The sequence below is a fragment of the Spea bombifrons genome, chromosome 13 (genome assembly GCF_027358695.1).
Source record: "Spea bombifrons isolate aSpeBom1 chromosome 13, aSpeBom1.2.pri, whole genome shotgun sequence".
Lineage (NCBI taxonomy): Eukaryota > Metazoa > Chordata > Amphibia > Anura > Pelobatidae > Spea > Spea bombifrons.
Window position 1 is genome coordinate 11,422,600 of NC_071099.1, and position 26,470 is coordinate 11,449,069.

The 26,470-nt window shown below is 41.9% G+C and overlaps 1 protein-coding gene across 1 annotated transcript; it reads right to left on the minus strand.

Annotated features, from left to right (window-relative positions):
• Window positions 1–325: 325 nt before the first annotated feature.
• Window positions 326–25,698, minus strand: LOC128471895 (cadherin-like protein 26). The gene is made up of 19 exons (XM_053453894.1): window positions 25,523–25,698; window positions 13,601–13,666; window positions 12,934–13,050; window positions 11,225–11,383; window positions 10,055–10,202; window positions 9,164–9,330; window positions 8,554–8,682; window positions 8,122–8,307; window positions 7,301–7,572; window positions 6,324–6,466; window positions 5,860–6,093; window positions 5,192–5,413; window positions 4,978–5,108; window positions 4,556–4,609; window positions 4,160–4,222; window positions 3,814–3,846; window positions 3,613–3,657; window positions 3,012–3,095; window positions 326–1,481 (listed from the first exon to the last, which is right to left on the minus strand). The coding sequence occupies exons 1-19, from the start codon at window positions 25,559–25,561 to the stop codon at window positions 1,290–1,292; spliced, it is 2,484 nt and encodes an 827-aa protein (XP_053309869.1). The 5' UTR covers window positions 25,562–25,698; the 3' UTR covers window positions 326–1,289.
• Between the last annotated feature and the right edge of the window lie 772 nt (window positions 25,699–26,470).

A 26,470-nucleotide genomic window follows, 5' to 3' on the forward strand; every position in this document is an offset into this window, starting at 1 on the left:
CCAAAACTTTTGATCTCAAACAATTAGTAGCATCAGGTACTGCTCTTTACTGTGATTCTACAATACATTTATAATTTAAGGACTGATAAAAATGCTATTTCTGCTTTTTTTCTGGTTCATTTTGAAAGCTTTAAGCACAAAAAATATATTTATCAAAGATTTATTAACACCAATGAAAAACTGAACATAATTGTGTAGGGAAAAAAATCTAAATATGTTTTTTTTGTTTCTTTATGCTTTTTTTTCTATTATTTAAAGTTGTTAATAAAAATACACCTCCAATTGTGGATAAATATCTTCCGAAATCAATGAGGAAACATCGATAAGTTTGTATGAAATTTTTATTTTACTGGTACAAAGGGAAGAAAATACATTTTAATGGGTTAAATTGTATGTACATTACGAGAAGCCTTTAGTATTTTTTTTAGTATTTTTCCAGTGTTTCAGAGTTATACAGAAAAAGGGTATGAAGAGAAACCTGATTTAAACAATAAAAATACCCCCAGGTAACGCTCGCCAAGTCTGAGTTGTTACTCAAGGTGGAGAAATATCAGTAGTTAATGCTATATCAGTAGTGAGTTAATAGCCTCGCGTGTCACTGCGATGATGTCATGCTCTGGAATCATTGATCCACATGGTGTATGAAACATGTTTTCTTTCGCTTGCCGATGTAACTCAAGGTGGAGAAATATCAGTAGTTAATGTCATATTAGTAGCGAGGTAATAGCCTTGTGTGTCACTGCGATGATGTCATACCCTGGAATCATTGATCTACATGGTGTATGAAATCCTTTCGCCATGGCTCCATTAAGCTGGGGGGCTTTTCTACGACCTCCATCCCATTTAATTTATTTTATTGTCCCGTTGAGGTTTTCCAGAAGCTGAGGACACACGTTGGACAGCCATTCCAATAGGTTTCCCAATTCAGCCCCATTGCGTTCCTCGTCCAGTAGTCCTTCTCATTCGCCGCTCCGATAACCCCCCCACCCCCGAATACTGGAGATCTTCCTCCGGAACGTCCATTAAAATCCACAGGTTTGTGAATCGCATTCCACGTTATATATACAGCACTGTATACAGTACCGAACCCTATAAGACCCAACGCAAGCATCGTAGCCAAACACCTACCTCTTATCCTTTACTATAGACGAATAAAACACGAGAGCCATCGCTGGGTCTTTATACTTCCGATTCTACCCTTTTACCCCAAGACGTTCAGTGCAACATTAAAGAAAGCCCCCTCCCTGATGCCCCGTGACAATAGCGATTATTAAAACGTCAACAGGTCCTCATTTCGTTTGGCAAATGTCCCCAAGCGTTAAGAATTTGGGACCCAAATCATTTAGGAAGGAGAGGTCGGCGTCGTTGTCTGCGATGGAGAACGAGCTCCCCGAATCCATTCTCTCCAGCTCTCCTTCGTAGGCGTACGTCCGAGGATTGTATTCGGTGATTTCGTCTTCGTCAAGGAATGCTTGTAGTTTCTAAAAGACAGAAAGACGGATAAGGATTAGGCCGTTCGAGGAGGAAGCGGCTGGTCGAGAAACCGCCTGCTCTGATTGGCCAACTCTGCTTGCACGCAAGACGCGCTCGATTGCAACAAAGTATCTTAAATGTGCTTATATTTATATATAGATAACAGATGTTCCATAAAACATAGAATGAAAAATGTTATTTAGGGTAAATTTTACACGTTTCTACACTTCTGGGGTATTTCCAAATACCCAGCAAACTGGATTGTACACTTATCCGGGGGAGGGGTATTAAAACCAAGGGAGCAGTAAGTGTAAGTGTGATTTATAGACTGAAAAAAGTACCGTCGGGTTCATCATACATATTTTCACCCCTAACTTCTTGCGTTTCTGGGGTATTTCCAAACTGAGTTACCCGGGGGAGGGGGCAATAAAATAAAGAGAAGAATTTTAAAAAAATGGGTAACAAAATATAAAAAAGGGATAATTAAGCTGAAACAGGGAATAGTTGAATAATGCCCGGAAATTTTTGTCTCGGAAAGTTATTTAAGACACGGAATAATCGAGTTTAAAAAAAGATAACTGCATGACCCAGTTTATAAAACGCTGACATTGCACTTTCCTATATCTATAAAGTCCTGACTTTGCACCTGGAAACCATCGCAGAGACCGGGCTGCCTGTAAAACCGCACGATATATATATATATATAGGAGACGTGTCTTAACTTATTGCAAAGTGCCCGGGGCAGGAGCAGACGCGGGTGTCTCCAAATGAAAAGCAGCTTCAGGAAGTATTATGTTCTGCGGGGTGATCCGTTTATCAGGGTGTGACATTCCGCGGGTTTGGACATAATCCAAAATAATTGAAAGCCAACTACTTGATGAATATGAAGCCTTTTTTTGGAATGTTCCTGAAATCGGTTTAATTTGAGGGTTTTTTGGGACATTTTAGCAGCTTCATAAAACCTGAAGTTCGAGGTTAGTTAACGTTCCCGATGTATGAATCAATCCGATGAAGACGTCTTGCGCAGGTCGTACCCAAAAAGCATTTTGTTGCAAAATAAGTCCTGACCGGCAGAGACGTATCTTGGCTGGGCGCTCCCAGCCGCTAACTTCGACAGCCGCTATCTACGGTGTCGAGCTCCGAGGTATGATGTCATAGCCCGGCACGCGGCGTGTGCAGAACGGAGTAAGGTCCGTACAGAGGCTCCAGTGCTCCATAGTGTTTATGGGGCAGTTATAAGGGAGAGCTGTGATCTCCCAAGCCGGCCAAAAGAGAGATGGAGCGCCGGGGAGCCTGACCACCCAATAGGGCAATCTGCCCCCCGTTATACAAGGATCTCAATGGCGCAGGGAGCTCCCCGATTAATTGCTTAGCATGCTTTGTGAGTAACGGAACCATTGGCGTAGGTTCGGGTTTTGGATATTTGGGGGTCTCTTGCCAAGCAGCGGCCTTCTGTCTGTACTTTAGGACACCCCGTACCCTGTGGAATCAGAAGGCCCTTGTGATGAGGTCATTCTCTTTCACGTCTCGACACTTACATAATTCACCATTTCTCCGACCCTCTCTACAAAAATGTCGAGTCCTTTATTATTTAACGTTCCGTCCCTCAGGATTTTGCTGTTCTGTGAAATGAAATGGAAACAGCGTTAGGACATCTGTAACGAAGCAACTTATTTCTGCCTTAACCACAAAAATCTATATAATCATCAAAAGTTTTTTGGGGGGAAATCTTGTGCAACAATTTATCTAAAAACATCTATCGCTTTCCCCAAAATTTTACATGTCACAGTTTTATACACTAAAGAGTGCTTACATGTTAAATAAGCCATCTTAACTGCATGATTATTCCTCCCCATGAGGTATATTTTCCCTGTTGGTTCTGGTAGCCTCTATATCTAACGAAGGTTTCGTTGGTGGCCAAAAGTGGATCCTCTACCATTAAAGCAAGTCATGGTCTAGTGATATTAATTGGCCTCATGCATTTAGGTAGGCAGGGTTAGGGTAGATCCAGGCTACCATGTACAGGTGGGGTGGACATAACTGCCCCCCAGGGCCCCGGCTTCAGTATGACCACCATTGGATCTGACCCCACCAACGTCCACCTTGCTGGACCCGTTAATGAATGCGGTGGGTACTCACCGGGGTATAGCTGCTGTTCTCTGCGTGCAACCGGAAGCCGGAACCCTGTGCAAGAAAAATATAAAGATTCTATGAGTTTATACCGTGAGCTTGCGCAGGACACCAAAAATCAACGTTTTCTGATCAAACGGGAACTTTTGTGACCTCTGCGGATCGTAGAAAGACCGTCGCTGGGTGTGAGACAAAGCAGAAAACACTCACCTGATTCCATGCTTCCTTTTGTGTTCCCTGAAGCTAAGGACAAAAAATAGGTAGTGTTACGGGTTAATCGTCACCCAGATAAAACGAACAATAAAGAAAGACCGTGAAAACCCTTTATAATCATCCCACCGACACAGAGTGGGAACGTCATGTAAATTCTCCACTCATGGAGCCATGTCATTCACAGAACGTGAAGACACTATAAGCCCCACCAGGGACACAGAATACGGCCCCTTTCTATAACCCATCACCCACAGAATAAGCCGTTGCGGAATTATAATACATTTATTTGGGTGCGAAAATTTACATGAATCCTACATGGAATCCCATAAGAAAACGTCCTTACCTGGGCAACATTTTGGTTTTGTGAGTTTTGTTTTGAAACAGATGCATAAACCCCCACTCCATTCTGTAAAGAAAAAAACCAAAAAGATTCCCTTTAGTTTACAAGAAGATATGGCGCGATAAGCTGGGATTTGCACGCATATACAAGAGGGTGGTGGATAAGTGGAACAGCCTCCCAGTAGAAGTGGTAGAGGGTAATACAGTGAGGGTATTAAACATGCATGGGATAGACAAACGGCTCCTGAATCTAAGACGAGACCAACGACTGATTAAGGTTTGAGTCTATACAGCAGAAGGAACAGGTAGCCGAATGGGGCCTATCTCCTGGCAGATCCTAGTTTTGAGTAAGATGATAGTGTGTGTGAAAGCAACACATAAAGAACACAACGGATGTTACCTTAGTCATGCCGATGTTCCCATTTCCATTCCCAATAAGTACCGTCGGGCTTGTCTGGCAACAAAAAGAAGACACAAAGCTTGTGAGTTTGCCATCGATGGGAAGGAAAGAAGGTCCTACAGACCTTTATCATCGAGAAGAAGACAGCGTAAAGCCGGCCGATACGTGGTGTCCAGCGTGTTCTATCCTCAGTCAGCCATACGACCAATTCCATGATGTAACAAGTTCAACGTTGGATTATCTTAAATACCGACCAACGTTTATGGCGGAGACTCAACACATGGAGAGTTTGCTTACGCTTTTCGTTTGTGGACAACTCTTTAAGAGTCCTTGGGCCACGGGATACGCTTCAGAAAGTTATTTGTCTGATACATTATCTCGTAGGCACCGTTCACAAACAAATAGGATCTATGATGTCATACCTGAGACAGCACACTTCCTCCCTCTTCATTATAGTTGATCAGGGTTTGGTTTCCTTCATCGTTGGGCAAAAAGGTTTTGGTCTTCTTGATTCCGGAGCCACAGAAGCAGCACATCAGAAGACACAGGGCCACTGCAGAAAACAAGCGGGCAAAGGTCAGGCTCCTTTATCTGATTTACGGGTCCCGGAGTAGAAATTTAGGGAATTGTACGTACGCAGGAACAAAAGCAAAACGCCAACTATTACTCCGATGGCTCCTCCGCCCAAGCTATGAGCTGCTGGCTGTATCTTCTCGCAGGTCAGGCCGTCCGGACAGCCGCAGACTCGAATATTCAGCACCTGCTTGCTGGAACTGCCCTGCCTGTCGAAGAACGACAACGGAACCGTGTAGTTCCCGGGTGGAAGATCATCAACCATTAAGAGTTCGACGGAATCACCTGGGATGAAGAGGAAACACATAATACAATGTCCTACGGTGACGATATGATCCGTGACCAAGAAGGTTCCAGAACCATCTACTCATCCATGTTAACAGACGCAGATTATATCCTCATGTGTATTAAAAACTACAAAGATAGTGAAGAATGGGATAGTTTCCTGTTATCGATCGTTAGTTGTTGTGTACATCAGTTGTTAGGCCTAGGGCGTCTTCCGCCATATTGGTTTTTTTTTTTACATTCCTTTAATTATGTTATTTAAGGTCCTCCAAAGAGTCAAGGAGTGCGCTTCCCTCGCCTTCTTTTAATCATATTAATCCAGACCAATTCTGGGTTAAAACTTTAACTGTGGAGCTGTAACCATGGAAACCAACTACATTTCTCCCTTTATAAATATGGCTGCATTACGTGTGGCCCTAAGATCGAGGCATTTTACGGATACTGACCGAGACTCCGTCCGATTTTCCAGACGTCCTGCACAGCTCTAGAATTGTCCCCCAGTTCAAACTTGAATGGTCCGGAGAACGGATCCAGGTCCTTGTCGACGGCCTGCACGGTAAACGCCTGTTTGTTGAGCGCCTGGCACCTTTCCACGTACGGCAAGACCAGCTCTGGGGTGTTGTCATTGAGGTCGGACAGGTAGAGGAGTACGGTAGTGCTCCCTGTCTGCGGGGGGTCACCTGTCCAGAAGAGAAAGGAGGACAGTGAGATATTTATGGCAAAATTTTATGAAAATTAAGTATTTTATAATTTTTTTCACTCTCGTCGTCGTGCCATAAAGCAGCTGGAACGTTACTATTAATATTTTATATGAAATAATACATTTCCCCTTAGTGCACATACACGCTCTTGTTGAGGGACGATTTTGGAATCGGAACGTGGCTGAGGTCCACTAAGAATCTGTTCTTACCGTCGTCTATAGCATTGACAATGATAGTGTAGACGCTGTCCTTGACTTCCGGCGATTCGCGGTCTAGTTCTTTCAACGTTCTGATTTCTCCAGTATTTTTGTCCACAGTGGCCCAACCTGCAGGGTCATGCGCGATCTCATACCTGTAAAGTAAATAGGAGGGAAGGGATCACAAGGAGATTTCTGCAGGCGTGCAAGAATATAAAGTTATTAGAAAGAAGGGGTCTGGGGCCGCAGGTATTAGAAGCTGGATTACAAGTGGCCAAGTGTCAGATTTAGGCATGATAAGGCAGGTGCCCGGCAACCAGGCGCATGATAACCAAGGTGCCCAGTGGGGTCACATAACACGTATTACGTGACTCAGCAGCAGCGGCAGTCCACACGGTCTATGAGCTTCATTGAACACAGGGATTCTCACAATGTAAGTGGAAGGGGGAAGAGCTGTGTGAGTGATTGTGTTAGAGTGATTGTGTTAGTGTATGGTGTTAGAATGTGTGCTAGTGTAAAGTGTAAGTATGTGTGTGTATGACAGTATGGTGTTAGTGTGAGTGTTACGGAATGGTGTTAGTGTCAATGTGTGTTTGTATATGGCGTTAGAGTGTGTGATCATTTTATGTTAACATGTGTGTTACTGCATGGTGTTAGCATGTGTGTTAGTGTACAGTGCAAGAATGAGTGTGCTTGTTAGTACTTGGTGTTAGCATGGATGTCAGCGTATGGTGGTAGTGCAAATGTGTGTCAGCGTATTGTGTTAGAAGAGCAGGGTTGAGCCTAGGGGCTTTTGGCACCTAGGAGAGTGTATGTGAGAGGGAGAGTAGGAGAAATAGTGCGTGTAAGTTTATGGTGTAAGGGTGAGTGGGTGTTAGAGCGAGTTTGCGTGTTACTGTGTGTGTAAGTTATGGGGAGTGCTAACCCTAGGCTCACTGGATTTAGATAAGTCTTTAAATTACTTGAATCTATGAGACCCCTGACCTCACCTGATCCTGTTGGGAATCCTGTCTGGATCTGTAGCGTTAATCCTCAGCAGGAGGGACCCTGACTTCAGACCTTCCTTTTCTCTGATTATTTGAGTTGCAGGATGAAAAATCGGAGCATCGTTTATGTCCATAACGGTTATAGTGACAGTCACGTTGTTCAGTTGGGGTGTGTTGTCCACCTGAACTTTGGAATTTTGGCAGATGTATAATGGCTCTTCATTTTGTACAGATATTTTAAGGACCTTCAAAGGGGTTCCCTCAAAGTCCAAAGGCTGCAATGGAACAGGATCATTCTCAATACTATATATATACATGTGGTAGCAGGGAGCAGTTTAGAACAGCAGAGGGCAGCAGAGAACAACAGCAGGAAGCGGCTGAAATCAGCAGAGGGAAGCAGAGAGCAGCATCCAATCGCATGGAGCAGCTGAGAACAGCAGAGGGCAGCAGAGAGCAGCATCCAATCGCATGGCAGAGGGAAGCAGAGAGCAGCATCCAATTGCACGGAGCAGGTGAGAACAGCAGAGGGCAGCAGAGTCCAACAGCAGGGGGGGTTGACATAATTGCTAAAATTTCCTTGCTAGAATTTGTCACTGCATTAATGTATGAAGATATTCAACACCAAGTGTAATAAACCCTCTTCAATCAACAGTTTATTTAAACCTAGTGTTCTCTGCTCATTAAACTCACCCATAAGCTCGGGTCCCCTGTGCCCCCAGCACTGGCTATCCTTCTATGTGACCATAGACCTGGGCTTTGTAGACGCAGCTACCACCCGTGTCCAAGATCTGTCTGCACTTTAGCTATTTCATCTCTCGGTTTACCTTCACAATGCCCAGAATGCCCTCGTTTGTCTTCGGATCCGTCGTGAGGTTGTAATTTCCTTTCTCATTTCCGGACAGGATTTTGAACTTGGCTCTCCACGCCGGTGTCTGCGGTAAATCTTTATCCTCCACTTTGATTCTTAGTAAATCGTTCTTCACTTCCCCCTCTCGCACGGTCAGATTGTACTGGAATGAGAGATCCGTAACATCAGGAGACCCAACGCGTTTTACACCCAGAAAGCTGCAATAACAGAAGACTCGCTGCTGTGTCAAATACTGACACCGCTTTGTAAAGCCAGCTCTGAAGTTGACTATTTACTTCCCGGTGCAAATTGTTTCACTCCGGGAGGTCGATACAAAGTTACACCGTACTGTATCCAGGAAACCCGCCGATTACCGCGTATTCCGCCTCTATTCCGGTTAAATTCTTACATTCAGTGTGGGGAACGTGGGCTTCTGGTTATTTCCGTCTTCGATTCGAAGAATAGCGGTGGCCGTGGAGGAGAGAGGCTCGAGTCCATTGTCACGCGCACTCACCAACAGCTTAATCGTATTGGATTGCTATAAGAAATATGATGACAAATTATTAAAAAGGGAAAAAAATCATTAAAAAAATGTTACTTTATTAACAAAATCCAACAACAGTACAGCAATGTTTAACACCTGGCCAGAAATCATTCTTTAATCCCGTCAGTTTTCCAATGTCCCAGGGAATGCTTAATTGTCACATGACGCAAAAGGAGACACTGATTATTTTTTCCAGAACCAGATTGGAGAAGTAAATTCAGCCACAGTGTTTTTAGGTCAGCGGCCCATAAAGTGGGAGACGCTGTCGGGCACCAGTCTGCCGGGCATTTGCCCAATTTGTCCTTTGGCCAAACCAGTCATGGTTCATAAAAACTCATTGCAAGCGGAAAAGCCACTTTAGATCCGCTAGATTAGGTTAAATCATATATGTAAAGTTTGATCTATAAATCTCATATGCGTCACATTGTAACGTGCATTTGCATCATTCTCACTCATGACATCACAGCCCCCATACCTCATAGTTCAAGCACCCTTGGCCGCGGATCAATCCGGATTTAGGATCGATAATGAATTTCACATTGGGAAGGGCGGGTATCTGTGAGACGATGCTGTAGGTGATGTCTGAATTCGCCGTGTCCTGCTTGTCACCGTCATACGCCAAAACTTGTAAAACTGGGTTTTCTGGTGAAAAAAAGGGGGGGTGGAGACGGAGTACAATGCTGTCGTTATTCAGAAGTTCCTTATTTACACATATACATATAGACGGCGGGTTCCAAAACCAAAAGGGCAGATGGATACTGAAAAGGTCTTCATGGACCGGGGTCGGGAGAACATTCAGTCCTTACGCTCATTTAAAATAGATACGCATTACAACGCACCTTATAGACAATCCCTAGGATTTCAGACCCCGGAAAAATGCAATATTTTAATCCGAAATATTAATATAATATTAATAAAATAAAAATAATAAATAAATAATAAAAATAAAATATTAATAGTAATAGTTATACTAATAATAATAAAAAAAGTAATATAGTAATATTAATAGTAATAGTTACTACTAATAATAATAATAAAAGTAATAGTTATACTACTATTACTAATAATAATAGTTATGCTACTGCTTTTACTAATTATTCAAAAAATAATAATACTAGTAATAATAAAATTAACGCTACTACTACTACTACAAATAGTAGTAATAATAGTGATGCTACTACTACTACTACCACTTCTACTACTACTACTACTACTACTAATAATAATAATTATAATATCGCAGGCATTGCCGAATAATGGATGCCTGAATAATGTGGATGCACGATCTTCACACTTTGTGACACATACACACAGATACGGTGTGCTACACAAACCACGGTCCCCGTTCCCCGATTACCGCACTCACCAAGATTAGCCGTTTCCTTCAAGGAGACTTCATACACCGATTTGGAGAATTCGGGAGCGTTGTCATTTTTATCTTTCACTTCAACATTAAAAATGAGAGATTTGTCTACAATTTTTCCGGACAATCTGTCGGCAGCATCAAAACAAATCTGAAATCACAAGAGCAGCTCATATTAGGCCTTCTGGAAATTTCTAAGGATCAAGGGGATAATATAAATCCCTTTTATTTATTTTTTTATTTTTAGGTCTTACTGGTATATATAACATCTGTAACTTTGGAGAAAGAGGGTAATCAGAGTTGTATGAAGACACAAAAAAAGAAAGTCATTTGACATCAAAGCTGTATTCTGATTGGCTGCCTAACTAATTAGAATCCAGCTATGGCTAAATGTGTGGTCATATTTTGTACGTACATTTCATAATTTCTCTTTTTATAAGCGGAATTAATAGTACTACTACTACTAATAATAATAATAATAATAATAATAATAATAATAATATGTTTCCATTATCCATAGTGAGTATCCAAAATCTACATTTTGTGGTATGCCAGTATGTTAGTTTGTGTGTGTTAGTATGTGTAAGTGTGTTACTGTATGTGTGTGTAAGTATGTTAGTTCATGTGTGTGTTAGTGCGTGTAAGAATGTGTAAATGTGTGAGTATGTATAAGTGTGTGAGTATGTAGAAGTGTGTGATTATGTATGTGTGTGAGTATGTTAGTGTGTGTGTGTAAGTTCATGTGTGTGTTAGTATGTGTAAGGGTGTTAGTATGTGTAAGTGTCTGTATGTATGTTAGTTCATGTGTGTGTCAGTACATGTTAGTATGTGTAAGCGTGTTAGTATGTGTAAATGTGTGAGACTGTGTGTTTTTTTTTCAATGTCTGCTGGATCCAGTGTGAATGAAAGAGATTCTTCCGCTTGAGAGGTACCATGGTTGCTTCCATTAAAAAAAAAATCACCTGAGCCCTGGATTCCTGTGAACTAATATTTCTCACACCATCCATCACATGCTACGTAGAGCCCGTGTGAATGTGTCACGCAATCTCCAGACCGTGGGACATCGGACACGTTCCCAGGTGACTGGGATAAACACAGTAATTGTGGAACGTTTTGGCTCTTCTCCTACCCGTTGTCCCCTTAGGGAATGGTAAGAAATATACGTATGTTTACCTCAAAGTAAGGTGTCTTCTCTCTGTCAATGGGCCGGTGAACGAAGACTTGACCTGTCTGATCATTGATGGTGAAGAGACCGACCTCCGGCGGGAGGTCCACCCCAGGGCCGCTGATAAGGTACTTGATAGAGTAGTTGGCGGCTCGATCGTTGAAAAGCTGAGGATGGTTCAGAGACCGGATTTATTAAGCTAGATCCAACCAATTTTACCCAAAACTTCTTTTTTATAGCCGTTTGTAAATAATATGTATCGCCTCCTGTATCAGAAAATGCAGGATGGTCAAAGACCAGAGAGTCCACAAATTCACTTACATTTTACATTTGTGATCAATAATCTCTCTCTTATACATTAAATGTGAATACAAAGTTGTATACAGTGATACTCCCTAGCGCTGTATACAGTAATACCTCCCAGCACTGTATACAGTAATAACCCCCAGCACTGTACACAGTAATACCTCCCAGCACTGTATACAGTAATAACTCCCCAGCACTGTATACAGTAATACCTCCCAGCGCTGTATACAGTAATAACCCCCAGCACTGTACACAGTAATAACCCCCCAGAGCTGTATAGAGTAATATAACTCCCAGCACTGTATACAGTAATAACCCCCAGCGCTGTATACAGTAATACCTCCCAGCGCTGTATACAGTAATAACCCCCAGCACTGTACACAGTAATAACCCCCCAGAGCTGTATAGAGTAATATAACTCCCAGCACTGTATACAGTAATATAACCCCCAGCGCTGTATACAGTAATAAGTAACCCCCCAGCGCTGTATACAGTAATATAACCCCCCAACGCTGTATACAGTAATACTCCCAGCGCTGTATACAGTAATACCCCCAGCTCTGTATACAGTAATACCCCCAGCGCTGTATACAGTAATAACCCCCAAAGCAGTATTCAGTAATAAGTAACCCCCCAGCGCTGTATACAGTAATAACCCCAGCGCTGTATACAGTAATAACCCCCAGCGCTGTATACAGTAATATAGCCCTCCAGTGCTGTATACAGTAATAACCCCCCAGCACTGTATACAGTAACAACCCCAGCACTGTCTACAGTAATAACCACCCAGCGCTGTATATAATAATAATCCCCAGTGCTGTATACAGTAATATACCCCCGGGTGCTGTATACAGTAATATAACCCCCATGTCAGCCTGTGACAAAAACCTGGTTTTCCCCCAATAAACTCCCTTTATCTGCAGACCTGGAGCCGCCGTTGCTGTCAGTCATGTGATATTTTGGGTGACTTTCCCGGCTCAAACACCACACAGCGCTGATGCTTTATGGCAATGCTAATGAAGTCCATAGACTTTCATTAGTCAGAGAGTCAGACTGGATGTCACAGGCAGTATGATAAGGGGTCTAATAGATTGGGGGTCAGATAACAGAGCGAAAATCATACAAATGGCTGATATGCAGCTTCCTGAAAAAATTATATCATGAGGAAAAAAATACAACTGGGCTAAAAAAAGAAAACAGCAATATTTATAAAAAACAATTTTAAATCCGGTATGAACGAAAACATTTGATGGGCAGCCCGCTTTAAGCCTCCGGAGACAGAAAAATGTTTTATTACTGCATAAACAATTAAACCTTAACAAGGTCCCATAAAAAGCTTCGACGTTGGCTGTTATTATTATTTTGTAATTTTTCTAAGGGTGAGAATTTACGAGAATATCGTGGTTCTTACATCTCCAGCTAATTTGGGGAAAGGTCCATTGTCGTTCTCTTCCAACACCAGCGTAGTGAGGACCCACCTTCTCTTCGTTCGCCGGAGAGGCCGGAGGCTATCTGCCGGAATCAGGCTCTGTTGATGGAAGTCGTGGGAAGTATAATTACTGCGGGATTCCTTATTTAAGACATTTCTCTAACTTGTCAAGTACTTGACATCATAATTGCCCCGCTTTCATTTAGGAAAAGTTAGTAATGACAACATGCAAACACCACCCATCGTCAAGATGTCCACCCGTGGGACACTACAATCCATGACAATCAAGATGGAGGCTCAGGGGACGCACATCTTGACAGAACAATGAGGCTGCCTCCTTCTACTATGTAATCCCAGCCCATGGGGCAGATGGACTAACAATGCCGGGGTAATTAAATACTGTCTAAGGCTTGGAAATGCTGATACTTTAATCCAACATAAACCCCATTTTTCTTCAAATAGGGGAGAAGATTAACAAGAGGTCCAACGTCCATGGAGGCCAATATAAAGGTTCAGTAAAACCTCCAAACAAGGACTTTAAGAATGACACGGGTTCAAAGGGTATTTACGACAGTATATTTGCCCTTTGGACTTTTTTTCCCCCCAGCCTTACTATGTTATTTATCTGCCCTGAAGTTGAAGAACGTACCCGTTTCGCAATATGTTTCTTTTGGGTGATTTCTTGTTTTCGCTTCCCCTCGCCGTATGTTATCACCTTATTTATAAAAGAAAAAAAAGGAAAAAAATCATTAAATTACACGGAAACGTTCATCATTTCACGTCAGTTGAACACTACAGGGGAGTCAAAATGTGGCAGAGGGATTTGGGTCCTAAAGAGGAAGTGTTCCTCAGGACACTTGGGAGGTATGGTCTTACAGTAATTATAATTCATTCATTCATATATTTATTTTTGGGGTTTAGAACTGATAATAAACATATAAAAATGCAAAATAAGTCTTTGTTATGCTTTTTTTATTATTATTTATTTTATTTTGTTAATTTTGAAATTCCCTTATTTTTTCTGTCATAGAAAATGACAAAAAAAAATCTGCAAATGATCGTTACCCGGTGTGAATTTGCTCATAGGGAGAAAATAAAGAAGAATGTTTGGGTTTATTAATAAGCCCCCCCCCTTGGCGGCAAGGAGTGCTGCCTGCCTTTGATGGCTTATAAACAACAAAAAGAAAGACGGCGTGTGGACTGCGTCCACAGACACTGGAGTCATGTCACTGCACCTCTCTATTCACTCACACGGACTCTCCCTAAATCACTCTCTACGCCCGGGGCAAAAAATTGGGCTGATTGACAGCCCCCCCTCCCCATCACAACAAGTATCGACGCCTAAACACTTCCCAAACCCCATGCGTCTGCGTGTAGGACTCAATTGTTTTTGGATACAATGTAATGAACACTCTAAACAGAAACATGATCCGTGAAGGTCGTAGTAATATAGTAACTTAGATGAAAAAAAGACCTAGGTCCATCACGTTCCCCGTCTACCGATCCTTCCTGCTTTTGATCCAAAAGAAGGCAAAAAAGGTGACCAGATTTGTCCTTGGGTCAAGAAGCTCTAAAACATTAATATTACGGTAAATAAAATAATAATATTACTGTTTATTCTGTCATTTACAGCCCTGTATGTTCTGCTTTTTACCCTTTTTGGAGGCATCCCCTGTATCTGATAGAACCGCCTCTCTCGGCAGTGGATTCCGTACCTTTACTGCCCTCACTGTAAAGAATCCCTTCCTTTGTTATGTCTGAAATCTTTGCTCTTCCCGTCTCAGAGGGCGACCTCTGGTTCTCTCTACATTTCTGTTACTAAACGGGTCACTGGAGTGCTCTTTGTATCGCCCCCGGTCAAAAACATTCTTGTATTTATTGGAACCGTCCCAACCGTAGGGGTGATAATTAGTATCGGGACAGAAGGAGCTACTACACAGGAAGAAATTCTATATGTATATATATATAACATTTCAAGTTAAAACATACAATACATTTATAGAAATGTTTCAGCCCAAATACTGACTTAAAAACATATAATAAACATTTTGAACTTTTAAGGAAAAATAAACGTAAGGAAGAATTTTTACCTAGATAAATGGATAGAGATCAAGTCCGACCTCTGTTCAGGCATTAATGCTATAGGCAATATAATATATATATTTTGAAAATGTTGTATAATCCCAACCCCATTTTATAAAATAATCTGTATTTTTTGAGCCATAAAAGATTGATGTTGACAACCTTCTCGCTACATTAAGGATCGACTTTTGCCTTGCCTAGTTCTAAGCAGCTTTTTTTCCAGTAGGTCTATGAGACCCTGTTTCCACCTAAAGCCCAGAAGAACATGTCTTCTCCAAGCGGTTCTACAGCATGTCCACCTGCCCTTGGGTTACTGCTCTTTCTCGAGGTGAAGACCATCATCTCCAAGACCTCTGACAAACACTTGTATGTAACACCAGGGACCTGTGCCAACGGGGGCACAAATAACAGCTCCTTAATTCCAAGAGGTCCCCTTTCCACCATAGAGGTGAGGAAGGTCCCATGGCCTCCACTGTGTTGAAGAATGATCTCAGTGGGCTTAGGGAAAACTTTTTGAAAGTAGGGAAATTTCATTTTTCATAAAGTTTGTTTAATTATAAAAAAAATGACAGCTTTCTTTTTGTCTGTATGATATATTGAGGGTTGGTTCAGGTGTGAGTTGGGTTGATGACTAGTTTTGTTGACTGATCTTGTTGGCTTCCAGCCACATAGAAAGATGGCAGAAATCAACGGGGGGGGGTTAAATTGTCCAACTCTACTCTGCAGCCCCTCAGATTTTAGAGACTAAACAATAGGAACGTGTCGGATGGGGATAGTTTTTCAAACTTATATTTTTACAACGATCACCACACTATCAGAAGTTATGTATGGTGGCCCTGACGATCAATACGTCATAGCAGGAAAAAAAAAATATAAATTAAATTGTTTGCCCAGCAAAGCTTAAGCAAACGTGATTTTAGATCACAAACACAAAAATAACACTGATTACTTCGACGATAACGGGCAGGGTCAATTATTTTGGAAGCCTGCCGAGGGCAAAGGGAAAGAAAGATTTACGATGAAATAACTAAGAAACCAGTCAAACAAAAAGCCTAATGCAGTATCAATATTTACACATGGATGGGCACGAGGTGATCCATTCCAGTATAAACTTGTAAGCAGTAACTATGTTGCCTCCTCAACAAACAATTCGCTGGAAATACTTAAAGCAATTTAAAAAAAGAACTCGCTGTGATTCTATGGAAAAAAAGAAAGGATTAATGGCGTATAGTCCATGCCGGGCACAGGGCCTAGTAATTATTTGGTTCCTATATCCATGGATACTAAAGATTATTCACTAACGGCCAAAAGCGGTTGGCTGCTGAGGAGGTGGTTCTGCGTGGCTATTGATATAGGGGAGTAATATTACTGGAATAAATATTTTATTCTGTTTTTAGACCCAAAATAAAATGATGGCCTCCCCAGCCTTGGGGAATCCAACGTTACACGCTTCCAAAATGAGAGGGTTTGGTGCAGTAAGCTCCGTGGCCTTTGCACCTCGAAGGGCCGCTCTTTGATAATGGTTTGGGTGAATGTTCTCAGCGATGCCGCTTTGCGTAGAAAATATAACCAGAGGTTTATGAAAGGTTTATTAATACACCTTTGCAGCTTTTTTATGGTTCCTCCTTTAGTAGCCACCATGTTTCTAGAAGAATGACATTAAGTAGCCGAGGAGATTTAGAGTAAATGATGGTTGCTGGTAAAGGCCACGCCGCCTCCTTTGTTACAAAATGCAAAGTATATTAACACGCCTCAGGTACCAGAGATTCCTCGATCTCAATGATTTTACTTCTGAAGTTTTACAAGACACCGGAGCAAACTATTTGTAACGTGTATAATTATCATATATCACAAAAAAATAACAGCCCAAGGGAACCAGCTGCCGTCTACACCTTGCCCTTGTTTCTCACGTCTGAGTGTGCATGGTGTTAGCACGCATGGTGGTGTATGGTGTTAGAATGTGTGTGAGCGCATGGCGTTAGTGTGTATGTTAGTGTATGGTGTTAGCATGTGTATGTCTTAGTGTATGGTGTTAGCATGTGTGTGTAAGTGGATGGTGTTAGCCTGTCTTGAGTGTGTGTTAGTGTATGGTGTTAGCACGCATGATGGTGTATGGTGTTAGTATGTGGGTGAGCGGTGTGGGTGAGTATGGTGTTAGCGTGTATGTAAATGTATGGTGTTAGCGTGTCTGTGTGTTAGTGTATGGTGTTAGCTCGTGTGTTAGTGTATAGTATTAGCGTGTATGTGAGAATATATTGTTAGAGAGTGTGTGTTAGTGGATGGTGTTAGCGTGTCTTGAGTGTGTGTTAGTGTATGGTGTTAGCACGCATGATGGTGTATGGTGTTAACATGTGGGTGAGCGTATGGTGTTAGTGTGTATGTTAATGTATGGTAGTGTCTGTGTGTTAGTGTATGGTGTTAGCGTGTCTGTGTGTGTGTTAGTGTATAGTATTAGCGTGTGTGTGAGCATATGTTGTTAGAGAGTATGTGTTAGTGTATGGTGTTAGCTCGTGTGTTAGTGTATAGTATTAGCGTGTGTGTTAGTGTATGGTGTTAGCGTGTCTGTGTGTGTGTTAGTGTATGGTGTTAGCTCGTGTGTTAGTGTATAGTATTAGCGTGTGTGTTAGTGTATGGTGTTAGCGTGTCTGTGTGTGTTAGTATATGGTGTTAACTCGTGTGTTAGTGTATAGTATTAGCGTGTGTGTGAGCATATGTTGTTAGAGAGTATGTGTTAGTGTATGGTAGTAGAGTGTGCGTGTGCACTTGCTGAAGAAATACTGCGCCTAGGTGCTACTTACCCTAGGCACATCCATGATGTCACAAGAGAGACCTCAATCTGATTGAGTGTTTCTTGCTGAATCCTCTGCCACTTTATGGCTTTGCATCCAATCGTTGCCGGCACCTCTGGCTAGTTGCCAGAAGACCTTGTTACGAATGCAGTTACAGTAACACTATACATTAATTTATATATCACTGTCATATTCTGCAGCACAGTACAATTCCTCACTGGGCTTGTTTATGACATAATTTTACTTGTCCTCTCTTCAAAAGCCGTGCAGAGCCCCTTCTCAGGCAGGAGCCAACACCCATCTAGAGGTAACGTGTTCATCATTATTAACACATTTCTCACATTCCTAAAGCAGGCTCGGAGTCATACGGGTGATCTTAACATGTTTCATATATTCCTTAGATTTTTGGTCTTCATCAATCTTGCTTAGACGTCAATCTGGAATTCTGCCCCTCTACGCAGCCCTGGTGACAGCATAGAGGGGGCAGAATAGATATCATCAGGGATACCATTTATGATATGGCCTGGTTCAGTATCTATCGGGTGCCTCCTCGCTGGTTCCTTCACCAATCCCAGTCAGACCTCGGTGTCTGCGCATGTACAACACGGTTTAGGACTGGACCCAGCAGGTCCCTTTTACATGGAAACAGTCTCCCACCCATCCCAGGACAATGGCGGCCCTCGGCTCAATCATCACTTACAGACACAGAGCAAAGAACCCAATGAACCCACGGAATGGAGTTTACTAATGGAATTATTAAATAATGGTAATATTTACGTATTACACTGACTGACGAACACAAAGCACAAGCTATCTGTGGTTTTGAGAAATGAATGTAGTGACGGTGAAAGCCGTGACTGCCCCCCCTTTAATGCCTCTTCCAATAATTCCCACCCCGTGACGCTGGGTTAAGCAGTAAATCTCTACCTCTTTACACCCATGTGATTATTAACAGTCTGAAGACCCATAAATAAGAACATAAACTGGGAAGGCGCGCGCCGGTGGGATTGTGAGTTTGGGGCTCGTTGGGTTTTAACAGACTTTCTGTGACATGATAAAGGGTTAAACGCAGAGGCATGTTTTGGAAACTCAAACTCTAGAAACAATAACAGAGGGTATGGCGCCAGGGGCTACCTACTCCAGCTGTGCTCAGCACCCCGACTCAAATATACAATAACGGTCAAGCAGCCAATAGGAAAGAAGAAGCCAATTACTGTATACAGTGCTGGGGGTTACTTATTATTGTATACAGCGCTGGGGGGTTATATTACTGTATACAGCGTTGGGGGTTATATTACTGTATAGGGCGTTGGGGGGTATTAGGGTATACGGCATTGGGGGGTTATATTACTGTATACAGTCCTGGGGGTTATATTACTGTATACAGCACTGGGTGGTTATATTACTGTATACAGCGCTGGGTGGTTATATTACTGTATACAGCGTTGGGGGTTATATTACTGTATACAGAGCTGGGGGGTTATTACTGTATATAGCACTGGGTGTTATATTACTGTATACAGCACTGGGGGTTATTACTGTATACAGCATTGGGGGGTTATATTACTGTATACAGTGCTGGGGGTTATATTACTGTATACAGCGTTGGGGGTTATATTACTGTATACAGCGTTGGGGGTTATATTACTGTATACAGCGTTGGGGGTTATATTACTGTATACAGCGCTGGGGGTTATATTACTGTATACAGCATTGGGGGGATATATTACTGTATACAGTGCTGGAGGGTTATATTACTGTATACAACGCTGGGGGTTATATTACTGTATACAGTGCTGGGGGTTATATTACTCTATACAGCTCTGGGGGGTTATTACTGTATACAGCACTGGGGGTTATATTTTTCTATGGGACTTCCCCCATTACTACTCAAGAAGAGGTGAGATCTGTTCTCTAATCCCAGTACAGCGTGTGATGTAATACCTGCCATTTTACTGGAGTCATTAAATATATTTAAGTTAATGCGGTGGGGATTAGCGTATATTCCGCATGTTATTATTAGAAGTTTAATACCCTGTTGTGGCATGTTCAGGACTTGTAAGGGGCAATTAAGTTTATCTTTTATAGTTAATACTGCAGAAGCGGGAGGTATGATTTTTTTGTACAAGTCAGTTGCGAGAGTGATGAGAGCCTATAACTATGTCTGTCTGGGGGGGCAGTAATTGTAATTGTTGCCCCTAACCTTTTAATGGACCAATAACTCGTATAAAGTAAGCCTTTCCGCCATTAATACGAAAGTCTGTAACAATGTAGACATTCAGGGTGGAATAAACCGAATGACGGAACCAATGAATGCAGTTTAATGTTGATAAATGTAATGTTATGCATTTGGGGGGTCCAAAAGCAGTGCATTGTATTAGGAATACCGTGCCGAGGAGAGGCTCATGGGGGTTATTATTTCCAATGGCTTAAACACAGGCAGGCAATGTAGCAAAGTGGTGGAAATTGCAAGGGTGGTAGATCTATAGAACAGCTTTCCAGCAGAAGTGGTAGAGGCTTTTGCTTCTTGCAAACGTTTGCCTAATTCGGACAAAACAAGCACTGCCTTCTTGGGCTGTTAAGGAGTAAGTAACAAAGATAAAAGACAATGAAAGTAGACAACAGAAAGGGAACCTTTATCTGCTTAAGGGTGTAATGGCAGTAAATGGAAGGGGAGGAGAGGGGAAGGGCGAGGATGGGGGAGGGAGGGATATTGAGTCATTTTATCCTTCAGATAATAATTTTATAAAAACTACATATATAGGTGGTAGGTAAATGGAACAGCCTCCCAGCAGAAGTGGTAGAGGGTAATACACTGAGGGGATTAAAGATGCATGGGATAGGCATATGGCTCCTGAATCTAAGACGAGACCAACGACTGATTAAGGTTTGAGTCTTTACAGCAGGAGAAACAGGTGACTAGACGGGGGCCGGATGGGGCCGATCTGCCGGCAGCTGCCTGTTTGCTGTGTGTATGGATTCTACAAGCGCTATAAGTACGACAGCCAGGAGCACTTACTATTTTTAGTGTTTAGACGGCATGGTGAGATCTCTGATCTCAGATATACCGGTACTTAGCGTTATGGACCTCAGAGGTCTCTTCTTCAGGTGGGACCATTTGCGTAAGAATGTCACTCATCCTGCACACATCCGTCTGTGAATTACCCACCAAACAGGCCAGACTCACGCATTCCACACGTGTGACACACTTACTATCAGGCGTGCATCTTAAACTGTCCCTTCACAATGACAATTAACCCCGTCCCTTCAGGGGAGTCACCAAGACAGGTCCTAATGGCTGTAGATTGTAAGCTCTTTGAGCAGCTCCCTTTTTTGCTTCTTAAATTCCAGACGGTTAGACAATGCGTTACTTGTTGTGTCTTGTTTGCCCGTTGTGCAGCGCTACAGAATATGATGGCTCTATATCCATCAATAAATAATTCTTCTTTAAACAGCTGCGTTAAGGCAATAAATAATCTGAGCCTATCATGAATAATGGGTAATGTGCAGTGCTGCGGAATATGATGGTGCCATATAACGCAATCAATCCCACTAACAATAATAATAATAACAATAGTAACAATAACAAGAAAAATAACAATAATAATAGTAATAATAATAGCAAAAATAGTAACAATAATATTAATAAAAATAATAAAGTAGTAATCATAATAGTAATAATAACAATTATAATAATAAAAGTAGTAATAATAATAAAAGTAATAATAACAACAGTAATAATAATAAAAGTAATAATAATAATAAGTAATAATAATAATAACAGTAATAATAATAAAAGTAATAATAATAATAATAATAAGTAATAATAATAACAACAGTAATAATAATAAAGGTAATAATAATAATAAGTAATAATAATAATAATAATACAAGTAATAATAACAGTAATCATAGTAATCATAGTAATAATAATGTGCTGCAATGAATGCGATATACTCGGTATCATTGTATATTACGGCATGTTTTATTTCAGGCTGGTTCAGGCATGTGACACATTTCCAGGTCATGTTTATCCTTCCAGGACAAGAATTTAAAGCCTTATCTCTGCTGGGGGATTTCTTATCTGCTTTAGGGACATATCTTGTCTTCAGACAATGAAGGGGAGACTTCAGAGCTCTCAGTCTGGATGCATTTCCATTAACTGCCCCTTCAACAAATAGTGATAAACGCAAAAGATCCCACATAAACCAGTTAACAAAACACTGAAGACACCGCGTTGGCCAAACAGCTTGCAAATGTATAGATCAAAAACATTCCAAAAAAATCCTTTTATTTAACCTCATGTGCCCTGTGCCCCCAGGAGAGATTTATGTACAGCTCTTCTGAATATGATAGCGCTATAAATATAAACATTAATATTATTATTGCTTTATATAGTGCCATCATATTCCGTAGCGCTGTACAATAAATATTAATGTAACGTGTTTAACCTTTAATGCAATACATAGATCAATTTGAGACTCAAACCTTAATCAGTCGATGGTCTCGTCTTAGATTCAGGAGCCGTATGTCTATCCCATGCATGTTAAATCCCCTCGCTGTATTACCCTCTACCACTTCTGCTGGGAGGCTGTTCCCCTTATCTACCACCCGCCCAGTAAAGTAAATTCTCTTGTTCTATCATTTCTCCTTGACAAATTTCTACATAGAAGGAGTAAAACCTGCGATTGGGGGGTAAACCTCCTGTTTTCTATAGAAACGGATTGTACTAAAAAAATGGGATCTTTTATATAAGGGGGGATCTAGAACACCCTAGTATTCCGCGGGTAAGTATTCTAATGGTTTCTATGGTAACTGTACAAGAATTGTCGCAGTTTTACCTATATATATATATATATATATATACTTTCGTTACGCTGAGATAACGATCCAAAAGAGATGAATTTTAATAAATCAAATAAACTTCCTTAAAAAAGCTCAGCAGAAGTTCCTCCATAAACTGAAACCCGCTGCGGTGTACGGGACCCAACGAGCGGTAGAAGAAAAGAAAGCCATCGTTTAAACGCTCTCACAAGACGTTGGCTTTGTTCCCGTTCCCCGGGTCACTCAGTCAGTTTGTGGCAGATCTGTAACTGCCCGCGGGGGTAATTTTGGGTGATAATAACAAACTACTGCATAGAAATTCCAGGTTCTTTGTTCTTCAACCGATCGTGACTTTGCCTCGGAGTGCTGAAGGATTGCCCCCGAGTCTTGGGTTTTTACCCAAATCACAGAATTTCAGGGCTGAATGGGCAGATTCTCAGGGTTTTTACCCCAGTCTAGGGGTGAATGGGCAGATTCTCAGGGTTTTAACCCCAGTCTCGTGGTGAACGGGCAGATTCTCAGAGTTTTTACCCCAGACTTGGGGTGAATGGGCAGATTTTCAGGGTTTTTACCCCAGTCTTGGGGTGAATGGGCAGATTCTCAGGGTTTTTACCCCAGTCTCGGGCTGAATGGGCAGATTCTCAGGGTTTTTACCCCAGTCTAGGGGTGAATGGGCAGATTCTCAGGGTTTTTACCCCAGTCTAGGGGTGAATGGGCAGATTCTCAGGGTTTTTACCCCAGTCTAGGGGTGAATGGGCAGATTCTCAGGGTTTTTACCCCAGTCTAAGGGCGAATGGGCAGTTTCTCAGAGTTTTTACCCCAGTCTCAGGGTGAATGGGCAGATTGTCAGGGCTTTTCACCCCAGTCTCTGGGTGAATGGGCACATTCTAAGGGTCTCGGGGTGAATGGGGCAGATTCTCAGAGTCACACAGACTGGAACCAACTCCATATTTTTCTCTGATTTATTAATCTCTGCGCATCCCAATTGGTGCTTTTCCCCCTGCTATATCACAGCTGGAATCCCTGCTTGAATACAGGTGACTCCGTTCAGTAACAACTCACTGTTTCCTTTATTGGAACCATTTGGCTGCCACCACGAGCAAAGTCGCTGACACAGATCCTGACATATGCAGTTGTGCTGTCCAGTGATACCAATTCAGGAGGGGTTATATTTTTTTTTGGGGGGGGGCTGTAAGATTTTGAAATATAATAGCCAGACTTAGCCCAATTACAGGTAAAATGAGTAAACCTGTCGAAAAAATATGATACGGGCTGCACCTGAGATCAGGAATCCAACCAAGCGAGAGTCACTTACACGAGAGGTACCTTTACCAATAACAATACGGCCCGGAACATACCAACACCTACATATCAATCGCATGAAACCGTCACATGTGATCGTTACCAGTATCGATTTTACCGATTACAATGTTTTTAAACCAATTTTAGAAAAATAAAACAAATATTACACCAAATCACGAAGACAAAAGTTCCTGTCCGTACCTGAGGGGTTCCTATTGGCTGAAAAAGAGAACGTTATATCATTCCAGCCAATAGGAAGGTGAACCCACAAGCTGCAGAGCTTCCTTGCCGCAAAGCTGGAGATGAGATTTCTGGTCACCTTCAGCCTTCTGTAAAAATACTATTAATTAAAGTTTTCTTAATTCCACTTGTTCCCGGCTGATTCTCCGCAGACCTCGGGCTAGACGGGCGGCGTAAAGGTCTCAGAACAAGCGAACGTTCTAGACTGAAATCAATAATATGGGTCTAGAATTTCTGGAATTTGGTGAACACTTCTGGTTACTCCACCGTTACTCAAGAAGGGTCAAGATCTTTAAGCTGTAGCACCTAGCGAGAAAGGTCAAAGGAACCTTCAAATACATTAAAAGTGCAAAGAAGGATCTAGATCTACGGGAAATTATGGAAACCCAAGGAGCAGACGATCGGGAAAAGGCTGAGGGACATTAAAGAAGTCTTCAGCGGGAAACAAGTCTTAAAGTCATCTGGAGAATCGACGTCGTCCCGTCTAATCCTAGTCCTCATCTGCTCTTCCCTTACGAAAAAATTACTGCAGTTTTTCTGAAGTAATACTGCAGTTTTTTGGACATGAAAAAACTGCAATACTGCACTTTTACTGCAGTATTACTGCACATTTACTGCAGTTTTACTGCAGTATTACTGCACATTTACTGCAGTTTTACTGCATTTGTACTTCACTGTACTGCAGTTTTACTGCAGTTATTTTTGTACGGAAGTACAATTGCAATAAAGCTGCAGTACTTTGAAGTACAATGCAGTATAACTGCAGTAAAAAAAAAAGCGCATTAAATACGCAGTAATAATGCAGTACAGTGAAGTACAAATGCAGTAAAACTGCAGTAAACGTGCAGTAATACTGCAGTAAAAGTACAGTATTGCAGTTTTTTCATGTCCAAAAAACTGCAGAAAAACTGCAGTAATTTTTTTGTAAGGGTTATGATCTACGTTTCCAAGACATAAGATGCGTGCTTTTGTTTGACTTATACTTTGTAGAGACAATAACAGCACATGCATGTCCCTTTACACGTGATGCAGCAAACAGACCCACAAGGCAAGAATGTTCTTACATCATGGTGAACATAAGACACGTCGTGTATGAAGGAGCCACCATCGACATTTGAAAGAACTTTGAAACAAAGACACAGAAGAAGACTCCCCCAAAGTGTCCCGTACAAACTCATCACCTGAGGTCACATAGTTAGTAAAATCTAATGGGTTCTCGGATGCTTCTGCACAATCTGAGTCCCCTGCAGACCTGGTTTGGTCTCACACTGCCGTTCCTTGATGTTCTCGCTAGCATCCCGAGTGAACTCGCGCCAGGAAAGACCGTTACTCACCGTAAAAATCAGGAGGAGAAGAAGACAGGGGACCTTCATTTTTCCAGGAGCTGAGCTAACGGTGGAGGGACGGACGGGGCTCTGGTGTAGCCTGGAGTCCTGCACGCCGAGCTGTTAAAAAGAAATATCCTGGGTGTGTGAAAAACAGCCCCAAGCGCTTCATTGAGACCAGTCTGACCAGATCCTGCACCCTCCCCCCCAGTTCCACCCATCAAAACCCACAGCACAGATGCTCTGAATCCCCCCTCCAGCATGTGAATGGAGTGTGGAGCTAACCTGCAGATCAGCAGAAGGGAAATACAGGTATCTGACGCAGGGAAACACCTTCCAGTGGTGTTCCTGCCTTCAGCCAGGGCAGCTTCCACACACCCCTTAACCCCTTCAACCACGGAGTGCACTCCGAGCAGGCTGACTGTGCTCACAAAGGCATCTTAACTCTCCCTTGGCCAGCCAAATTGTGCGTATACAGACACCAGTACCCAGGACAGGGCTTGGTGGACGTCCATGGGACATGCCGGATTTTGTCACATTTGGGCCACCAGGTTTACTGCAGGACGCGGCTAATAAACATTTAGAAACATGAGTAAGGGTTACATATAAATAGATATAAGAGAAATGTAAAATAGATAATTCCAGAAATGGTTAGATATATCCTACCCTAAAAAGATAATCAGACTACGACGTTAATGTCAAAAGGGTCGGAAATTGTTTCCCTTCCCCAATAATCTTCCTGCCTGATTGGAACAATTTAACATCTCATTAAGATATATATATAGTATATACTACTATTAAAACGTTTGGGGGTCATTCGCTGTTTTTATGGAAAACAAGGACATTTCTGGCTGTAACATAATTGCAAAAGGGTTTTCTAATAGTTATATAGAATGCATAAATATTTTGACATGAAGCTCCTGCTGAAGATGAAAAAACACGTAAACATATAAACTT